Source organism: Echiichthys vipera (genome assembly GCF_963691815.1).
Source record: "Echiichthys vipera genome assembly, chromosome: 22".
In the NCBI taxonomy this organism is placed as follows: domain Eukaryota; kingdom Metazoa; phylum Chordata; class Actinopteri; order Perciformes; family Trachinidae; genus Echiichthys; species Echiichthys vipera.
The window spans coordinates 1,337,203-1,348,047 of NC_139847.1; the positions used below are offsets into that span (position 1 = coordinate 1,337,203).

At 44.3% G+C, this 10,845-nt stretch overlaps 1 protein-coding gene across 1 annotated transcript in view; it reads left to right on the forward strand.

Annotated features, from left to right (window-relative positions):
- Positions 1-5,404, forward strand: part of ccdc171 (coiled-coil domain containing 171) — a gene marked incomplete at both ends in the record, with an annotated part of 12,219 nt that extends 6,815 nt beyond the window's left edge. Inside the window, 8 exons of the mRNA XM_083936857.1 lie at positions 264-406; positions 494-637; positions 896-1,075; positions 2,857-3,002; positions 3,127-3,181; positions 3,259-3,390; positions 4,508-4,660; positions 5,279-5,404. Of these exons, the coding sequence (XP_083792983.1) occupies positions 264-406; positions 494-637; positions 896-1,075; positions 2,857-3,002; positions 3,127-3,181; positions 3,259-3,390; positions 4,508-4,660; positions 5,279-5,404 (1,079 nt within the window). The remainder of the gene's footprint in view (positions 1-263; positions 407-493; positions 638-895; positions 1,076-2,856; positions 3,003-3,126; positions 3,182-3,258; positions 3,391-4,507; positions 4,661-5,278) is intronic.
- Between the last annotated feature and the right edge of the window lie 5,441 nt (positions 5,405-10,845).

The window sequence follows — 10,845 nt, forward strand, 5'->3', positions numbered from 1 at the left end:
CACACTGATAAACACACGCACACTGGTGAACACGCACGCACACACACACACACACACACACACACACACACTGGTGAACACGCACACATACACACACACACACATGCACACAAACTGGTATACACACACACACACATGCACACACACACACACTGGTAAACACGCACACTGGTGAACACGCACACACACACACACACACACACACACACACAGACCGGATGTGTCCGTCCAGCGTCACTTCACGTCTCCCTCTGACCCTCTAGGCTCCTCCCCTCCAGATGTGATGTCAGCAGCTCGCTCCGCTTTGTCCCGCCTCCTGGATCACCTTCTCGACCAACCAGACGCGGCGTCCACTCCTGACAAGGACACACAAAGCGGACCGACGCCTCCACGGACCAACATGAAGGTCACACACACGCACACACACACACACACACTCATGTTTGAGTGTATTTCTGTGTGCTTATGCATCTGACCTTTGACCTCCCATCAGGCCCTGGTGTCCAGCCTCCAGCAGCACTTCCTGCTCTTCAGCCAACGGCTGCACTCGGCCGAGGTGGAGAGGCGGGGCTTGAGGCTGGAGGTGGCCAATCTGAAGAGAGGACTGCGTCAGGAGAGAAAGGAGAGCTGCAAGACGGTGAGGCTACACACACACACACACACACACACACACACACACACACACATACACACTCACTCACTCACTCACTGTGCCTGTGCTGTGTGAATAAACACACACGCCTGACTGTGTGTGTGTGTGTGTGTGTGTGTGTGTGTGTGTGTGTGTGTGTGTGTGTGTGTGTGTGTGTGTGTGTGTGTGTGTGTGTGTGTGTGTGTGTGTGTGTGTGTGTGTGTGTGTGTGTGTGTCTGTGTCTGTGTGTGTGTGTGTGTTCAGGTCCCAGCGCAGCAGTTCCACAGTGTGTGTGAGGAGCTCCGTCAGGCGCTGAGCAGGGAACAGGAAGCCCAGACGCTGGTCCAGGAGCAGAACAACCAGCTGCACGCGCTGCAGCTGCGGGTCAACGCACACACCGCTGAGCAGAGCGACGCACAACACACACTGAGCCAGAACACACAGGTGCAAGGCTACATCAGGCTTCGTTTAGGCTCCTAGAGGGCACTTTAGCACACGTTTTGACTCCTAGAGGACACTTTAACACACGTTTATGCTCCTAGAGGACACTTTAGCACCAGTTAAGCTCCTAGAGGACACTTTAGCACCAGTTAAGCTCCTAGAGGACACTTTAGCACACGTTTATGCTCCTAGAGGACACTTTAGCACCAGTTAAGCTCCTAGAGGACACATTAACACACGTTTAGGCTCCTAGAGGACACTTTAACACACGTTTATGCTCCTAGAGGACACTTTAACACACGTTTTGACTCATAGAGGACACTTTAGCACACGTTTATGCTCCTAGAGGACACTTTAGCACACGTTTAGGCTCCTAGAGGACACTTTAACACACGTTTATGCTCCTAGAGGACACTTTAGCACGCGTTTATGCTCCTAGAGGACACTTTAACACACGTTTATGCTCCTAGAGGACGCTTTAGCACACGTTTATGCTCCTAGAGGACACTTTAGCACACGTTTATGTTCCTAGAGGATACTTTAACACACGTTTATGCTCCTAGAGGACACTTTAGCACACGTTTATGCTCATAGAGGACACTTTAACACACGTTTATGCTCCAAGAGGACACTTTAACACATGTTTTGGCTCCTAGAGGGCACTTTAACACACGGTTATGCTCCTAGAGGACACTTTAGCACACGTTTATGCTCCTAGAGGACACTTTAACACACGGTTATGCTCCTAGAGGACACTTTAACACACGTTTAGGCTCCTAGAGGACACTTTAACACACGGTTATGCTCCTGGAGGACACTTTAGCACACGTTTATGCTCCTAGAGGACACTTTAACACACGTTTATGCTCCTAGAGGACACTTTAACACACGTTTATGCTCCTAGAGGACACTTTAGCACCAGTTAAGCTCCTAGAGGACACATTAACACACGTTTAGGCTCCTAGAGGACACTTTAACACACGTTTATGCTCCTAGAGGACACTTTAACACACGTTTTGACTCATAGAGGACACTTTAGCACACGTTTATGCTCCTAGAGGACACTTTAGCACACGTTTAGGCTCCTAGAGGACACTTTAACACACGTTTATGCTCCTAGAGGACACTTTAGCGCGCGTTTATGCTCCTAGAGGACACTTTAACACACGTTTATGCTCCTAGAGGACACTTTAGCACACGTTTATGCTCCTAGAGGACACTTTAACACACGTTTATGCTCCTAGAGGATACTTTAACACACGTTTAGGCTCCTAGAGTGCACTTTAACACACTTTTAGGCTTCTAGAGGACACTTTAGCACACGTTTATGCTCCTAGAGGACGCTTTAGCACACGTTTATGCTCCTAGAGGACACTTTAGCACACGTTTATGTTCCTAGAGGACACTTTAACACACGTTTATGCTCCTAGAGGACACTTTGGCACACGTTTATGCTCCTAGAGGACACTTTAACACACGTTTATGCTCCTAGAGGACACTTTAACACACGTTTATGCTCCTAGAGGACACTATAACACACGTTTATGCTCCTAGAGGACACTTTAACACACGTTTAGGCTCCTAGAGGACACTTTAACACACGTTTAGGCTCCTAGAGGACACTTTAACACGCGTTTAGGCTCCTAGAGGACACTTTAACACACGTTTAGGTTCCTAGAGGACACTAGTCTCCAGTGATTGTTGTCTGTGCGCCCGTGAGTTCTCTGCAGTCGGGAGCTGATGAGTGATCGCTCGGCTCACGTTAACTCCTCGCCTCTCTCTAGTCTCTGTCGGAGGCTCGGCGCGAGGTGAGCCGGAAGGAGCGCTCGCTGAGGATTCTGGGTAAGCACCTGTCTGGCGTTCAGAGGGAGAGGAAGCAGCTGGAGGAGCGACTGCAGCGAGCCGAGGACGAGCTGAGGGACGCCGCCAGGTGACGCACACCTTTCTGCTCTGCTCGCTCTGCTGCTGTCACGTTCTTACTCGCTCTGTTGTTTCTTTCTTTAGTTTCTTTCTTTTGTTTCATTCTTCTGTTTTATTCTTTTGTTTCTTCTCAGACGTAAAGATTGTCTGATGAGCAACATGAAAGCTGCAGAGAAGAGTTACAAGGAGGTGAAGACGGAGAGAAACATCTTAATGTTAATATAAATGATTCAAACACGTTTACTAATCTGCTGTTTGCTCCTCAGCTCAGGGAAAGTCTCGCCCAATCACGGGGCTCCCTGTCAGCTCAGCCCCGCCCCCTGGTGTTACCACGCGAACAGCTGGAGCTGAGTGGAGCAGAGAGCATCATGGGAGCTCCGGAGGTGGCGGCGCTGCAGGTAACAGAAGAAGAAGTCTTTCTTTCTTAATTATTCATTTATTTATTTCTTATTTTATTCAAATCTTCCTTCTGTCTTTGTGTGTTTTTTTATTTTTGTTTTTATTTATGAATCGATTTGTTTTTATTTTCATTCTTTTTATTTTATTTTCCTCTTTCTTCCTTTAATCATTAATTAATTTATTCATTTTTTATTTATTCATTTATGTCGTACTTTATATTTTCTTTCTTATTTTATTTTACTCTTTCTTAATTATTCATTTTCTTTCTTTTCTTTTGTGTTTATTTTTTCTTTATTTGTAATATTTATTTCTTTATTTTTCATTTTTTTCTTATTTTTTAAAATAAAATCAGAAAGAATGAAAATATGAATAAATATAAAATCCTTCGCTCTTAATTATTAATTATCTTTTTTTCTTTGTATTTTTCTTTGTTTTTAATTTATTAATTTATTTGTTTTTATTTTCTTTCTTATTTGATTGAAATCTTTCTTTATGTTTTTTTATTTTTGTTTTTATTTATTCATTTATTTATTTCTATTTTCATTCTTCTTATTTGATTTAAATCTTATTTCTTAATTATTTTTTTTCTGTGTATTTTTTTATTTCTGTTAATTTATTAATTTATTTGTTTTTATTTTCTTCTATTTTAATTTAATATTTTTCTCTTTCTTAATTATTAATTTTCTTTCTTTCTTTATTTCTTTTTATTTTCTTTTAATTTTATTTAAATCTTTATGTTTGTGTTTATTTCTTGTTTTAATTTTATTTTCTTTCTTATTTGATTAAAATCTTTGTTTATGTTTGTTTATTTGTATTTGTTTTTAATTTTTTTTTCATTCTTCTTTTATTTAAATCTTTCTCTCTTCCTTAATTATTAATGTTTTTTATTTTTGTTTTTATTATTTTTTATTATTTGATTGAAATCTTTCTTAATTATTCATGTTTATTTGTATTTGTGTTTATTTCTTGTTTTTCTTTTTATTTTCATTCTTCTTTTATTTAAATCTTTCTCTCTTCCTTAATTATTAATGTTTTTTATTTATTTATTTATTTATTTATTCATTAATGTTGTTATTACCTTTAAATCCTTTATATTTCCCTCTCCCTCGTGTGCAGAGTCTCGTGTCCAGCGTGGCTCAGCTGTGTCACGCCTGCAGCTCCAGGATTGGTTGGTTGGAGCAGGAAGTCTCCGCCCACCGCAGTCACGTGACCGCGCTGCGCGGCGAGCTGCAGGACGCCTGTCTCCGTGACAACCAGGCCTACGTACCTGTGAGACGCGCGCGCCCCTCATCATAAATAAATACATAAATAAGTAAATGAACCACAAATATAAAAGATGAATGTAGGCGTTAATTAACTGATAATCATTTAATTTATAATAATAATAATTTATTTAACTTTGTGTTAATTCTTCCTTTTATTTACTTTCCCCTTTTTATTTATTCACAATTGTTTATTTATTATTTTATTTATTACTTTTATTTGTATTAATATATTTCCTGAAATGTATTTATTTATTTTTTATTCATGATAAATTAAATATTTATATTAATGTTAAAAAATTCTAATTAATTTAAAATTTAAAAATAGCATGAAGACAAATTATGAAAAAATAATACAGAAATAAAATTGGGAAATGGAAATAAATACACAAAGAAATGTGAAAATAAGTATGTTAATAAAATAACTTTATACAAAATAAATGAATAAAAGTGAAAATTAAATATGGAATTAATAAAAGCAAATTAAAACTTTATAAATGTGATTTTTAACATAATTTTTGGTGCATTTTAAAGCGTATTCATTTGTTTGTGGAGTCATTTGTTGCATTTTGTCCGTTTTAGTTTAATAAAACAAATTTAATAAAGTCATAATTTCATGTTTCAGGTGGAGTTTCCTGAATCTTTCCCATTCGCTGACGTGGAAACTCTTCAGCCTGTTCCTCTCTCTGATTGGTCGAAGGAACCACCGCTCGGTTTAAGCCCCGCCCCCTCCCCGGTCCGAACCCTCTGAGGAGAAAAAAGCCGTGAAGAAGAACAGAGGAGGGCGGAGACAGACCGGGGTATTAATATTATTATTATTGTTATTATGATATTTTTCTGAAAGATCAAAACAAAATAAACCATTTTTTTATTAGTGAGGAAAAAAAACTTTATTCACACGTCACACACACGTCACACACGTCACACACACACGTCACACAGGTCACACACAGGTCACACCCACGTCTCACACACGTCACACACGTCACTCATACGTCACACACGTGTCACACACGTCACACACACACACACGTCACACACGCACGTCACATACACGTCACATACACGTCACACACAGATGTCACACACGTCACACACACAAACATGTCACACACACGTGTCACACACACGTGTCACACACACGTGTCACACACGTCACACACACGTCACATACACGTCACACACAGACGTCACACACGTCACACACACAAACATGTCACACACACGTGTCACACACACGTCACACACACGTCACACACACACACACACACACGTCACACACACACACACACACACGTCACACACACACATCTCACACACGTCACACACACACACGTCAGAGTGAATGTAACATGAGCTAGCTACAGTTACCTGCTGCTAACATGCCGTTAGCTTTCAGGGCCGGAGACGGACGGCTAGCTCGTTAGCGTGCTAACACCACCGCGCTTTAATGCAAAGTGTCAGTTTCTCGTGTGGTGACAGAATCCTGTTTGATTGACAGGCCTCAGGCAGGTCCCGCCCCCGGACGTGTGTGGACAGGGTCCTGAGAAATGAGCTGCTCAGTGACGCACGGTTGCTTTAGAGCGTCGCCACTTCCTGGTTGTGTGGCGTCGTCTCGTGAACGCGGGAGGACGTACGGGAGGTAGAAATGGGCGCGCTCCAGGGCGCCAAGCACAAAAGAATACAGAAGTCAATGAAAAACAATAGAAAAAGGAAAAACAATAGAAAAACAATGACAATCTAAAGAAAAACGACCAAAAAACAATAGAAAAATTACAAAACACAATGAAAAACAACAAACAACAGAGAAACAGCAAAAAACTATGGAAAAAAACAATAGAAAAATGTCAAAAAGCAATGATAAACAAAAGAAACACAATAGAAAATGGAAAAATTATAGAAAAACAATGAAGAACGATAGAAAAACACCAATAAATGATGAAAATCAACAGAACCTTCCTGCTCAAAACTCCACTTTGGTCTAAAACAATGGACACAGTTTTTTAGTAGAAGGTCTGAAGATGATTGTGTGTGTGTGTGTGTGTGTGTGTGTGTGCGTGTGTGTGTGTGTGTGTGTGTGTGTGTGTGACACTCGAGTGTGAAAGTTGCTGCAAATGTAGAAAAGTTTTCAACCAAAAGAAGAAAAAAGAAACACGACAAACATTTACTGCTGCATCAGCTGTTAGTGTGTGTGTGTGTGTGTGTGTGAGTGTGTGTGTGTGTGTGTTAGTTAGTTAGTGTGTGTGTGTGTGTGTGTGTGCGCCCCTCAGGCAGCGTGTGTGTCCGTCGTTTTGCCTCTGAGTGGATTTCTATTAATGTGTGAACGCAAAAACACGTCCTGACGCTCACACACCCTCAGGCTCTCTGTCTGTGTGTGTGTGTGTGTGTGTGTGTGTGTGTGTGTGTGTGTGTGTGTGTGTGTGTGTGTGTGTGTGTGTGTGTGTGTGTGTGTGTGTGTGTGTGTGTGTGTGTGTGTGTGTGTGTGTGTGTGTGTGTGTGTGTGTGTGTGTGTGTGTGTGTGTGTGTGTGTGTGTGTGTGTGACGTCTTTTACAAAGCGACTTAATCTGCTGTCACACACACACACACACACACAGAGTTGTGCAGACTCAGCTCTCCTCTTTCCTCTGGAGATGTTTGTCATCTTTCCCGTTTTTTTGCCTCTAAAAGAAACAAAATCATTTTCATCCGAAGTTCCAGACACTTCCTGTTTGGACTTCAGTCATTCACTGATCTGTGTGATTGTGTTGTTGTGTGTTTGTGTTGTTGTGTGTTTGTGTTGTTGTGTGTTTGTGACTCGTGAATCTTCCCTCGTGTTTGAAGTCTTCTCTCCTTCTTCCTTTGTTTACTCTGCTGTCATCCGCTTTCAATGCAGCGGCTAGTTTAGCTTAGCATCACAGATAAGGACGGCTGAGTGGTGTTTCCATCTACACACACACACACACACACACACACACACACACACACACACACACACACACATACACACACACACACACACACACACACACACGACAGGTTCATTCAGCATCTTCGGAGTTGGTCCCACCCACACACACACACACACACACACACACACACACACACACACGACAGGTTCATTCAGCAGCAGTCAGAGTTGGTCCCACCCACACACAGACACACACACACACACACACACACACACACGACAGGTTCATTCAGCAGCGGTCAGAGTTGGTCCCACCCACACACACACACACACACCCACACCCACACACACACACACACACACACACACACACACACATACACACACACACACACACACATGACAGGTTCATTCAGCAGCGGTCAGAGTTGGTCCCGCTCTCAGACGACAGATTAAGTGTAATTCCTGCTGAAGTGGCAGAAAACATGTAATCCCAGAACAAAGAGCTCAAACACGACCAGCAGCAAGTTCACACCAAAGGAGTCTCTTTAGTGGTCTACACTTAACTGTCTCCTTTAGTGGTCTCAACTAACCGTCTCCTTTAGTGGTCTCAACTTAACCGAAACAGTGCTGTGGCACGCGTCTCCTCTCTGTGGGGGAAGGAGCCGGAGCTTGTGAGGGAGGTGGAGCTCCCAGTTAGATCTGGGGGGGCTCACCTCCACACACAGTCTGGATCTGGACCCGTGCTCCTGGATAGGGGCTGGACCCTGGTCTTCTCTGGAGGGGCCCAGGGTGTGAGGGGCCGGGCGGGTGTGGGGAGACTCTCAAACCCCCGGCTGAGCGCCGCGGTGTTGGAGTTGACCCCGGTGGACCAGAGGGTGGCCTCCTTACGCCTGCGGGTGGTGGGGGGGGGACTCTGACTGTTGTTGGTGCAGATGCAGCGAACAGCAGTTCAGAGTCTGGGGCCTTCTTGGAGACCCTGAATGGAGTCCTGCATGGGGCTCCAGTAGGGGACTCCAGAGTCCTGCTGGGAGACTTCAACGCCCACGTGGGCAACGATGGAGACACCTGGAGAGGCTGATTGGGAGGAACGGCCTCCCTGATCTAAACCCCAGCGTCTGGTGTTAGACTTGTGTGCTGGTCCTGGATCCTCTTTAACAAACACCATGTTGGAACAGAAGGAGGCTCAGAAGTGGACCTGGTTCCAGAGCACACTAGGCCAAAGGTCCAGGATCCAGTCTGTGATGGTCTCATCTGATCTGAGGCCGGATGTTTTGGACACTCGGGTGAAGAGAGGGGCAGAGCTGTCAGCTGATCACCATCTGGGGATGAGTGGGTCAGAGGATGGGGAAGGTTCTGGACAGACCGGGTAAACCCAAACCAGTAGTGCGGGTGAACTGGGACCGTCTGGAGGAGGCCCCTGTCCCAGAGACCTTCAACTCACACCTCCGGAGGAGCTTTTCTGGCGTCTCTGTGGAGGTTATTACAGGGCAGGTGTTCCAGGCACGTCCAGCTGGGAGGAGGCCTCGGGGAAGACCCAGGACCAGGTGCAGAGATTAGATCTCCACACTGGCCTGGGAACGCCTCAGGATCCCCCAGTTAGAGCTGGTTAATGTGGCCCAGGAAAGGGAAGTTTGGGGTCCCCTGCTGGAGCTGCTGCCCCTGAGACCTGATCCAGGATCAGAGGCTGAAGATGAGATAAATAACGTCAGAGTTCTGTTTCTGCTGCTCCTAAAATATAATAATAATATTCAGCCACATGTTTTTCCTCGCCGCCGCCCGCCGTCCTAGATGAACCTGCGACAACATACACACTTAAACACACACACACACACACTTAAACACACACACACTTTTCCGAGCCAAGTTGGACTCACTACAAAGAGACCCCCCCCCCAAACAACAGGGGTAATGACACAGATATAAAGGGGGGCGGATCACACACACAGACACACACACACACACACAGAGGGGTGGGATAAGGGACGGGAGAGGGGGAGGAAAGAGGACACACACACACACACACACACACACACACACACACACCCTCACTCAAAGCAGACTTGAGGGGACACACACTAAATGTCCTGTTAAATACATAACATTCACCACACACACAGACACACACACAAACTCACTCACTCCCACACAGACACACACACTCACTCACACACACACACACACACACACCACACACACACCACACACACACACCACACACACACACACTTTGGCGTCATGTAAAATTCACCTCCTGAAGTCGACGTTTGCGGCGACAAATGACAGAAAAGTGTCAGAGAGGGAAATCAGCTCTGAGCTCGTTATGGAAATCTACAGACGGAAGGAGGCGGCGGAGCCTCGTGGTCGTTTACACGTTTAAAGTCTGTCCACGGGGTCACGCCACTCCACGGGGTCACGCCGCAACACTGGGTCACGCCACTCCACAGGGTCACGCCGCAACACTGGGTCACGCCACTCCACAGGGTCACGCCGCAACACTGGGTCACGCCACGCCACAGGGTGTCACGCCACGCCACAGGGTCACGCCGCAACACGGGGTCATGCCACGGGGTTGTGTCTCTTTGTGGTTGTTTTGTGTCTCTTTGTGGTTGTTTTGTGTCTCTTTGTGGTTGTTTTGTGTCTCTGTGGTTGTTTTGTGTCTCTTTGTGGTTGTTTTGTGTCTCTTTGTAGTTGTTTTGTGTCTCTTTGTGGTTGTTTTGTGTCTCTTTGTGGTTGTTTTGTGTGTCTTTGTAGTTGTTTTGTGTCTCTTTGTGGTTGTTTTATGTCTCGTTGTGGTTGTTTTGTGTCTCTTTGCGGTTGTTTTGTGTGTCTTTGCAGTTGTTTTGTGTCTCTTTGTGGTTGTTTTATGTCTCGTTGTGGTTGTTTTGTGTCTCTTTGCGGTTGTTTTGTGTGTCTTTGTAGTTGTTTTGTGTCTCTTTGTGGTTGTTTTGTGTCTCTTTGTAGTTGTTTTGTGTCTCTTTGTGGTTGTTTTGTGTCTCTTTGTGGTTGTTTTGTGTCTCTTTGTGGTTGTTTTGTGTCTCTTTGTAGTGGTTTTGTGTCTCTTTGTGGTTGTTTTGTGTCTCTTTGCAGTTGTTTTGTGTGTCTTTGTGGTTGTTTTGTGTCTCTTTGTGGTTGTTTTGTGTCTCTTTGTGGTTGTTTTGTGTCTCTTTGTGGTTGTTTTGTGTCTCTTTGTGGTTGTGTCTCTTTGTGGTTGTTTTGTGTCTCTTTGTAGTTGTTTTGTGTCTCTTTGTGGTTGTTTTGTGTCTCTTTGTAGTTGTTTTGTGTCTCTTTGTAGTTGTTTTGT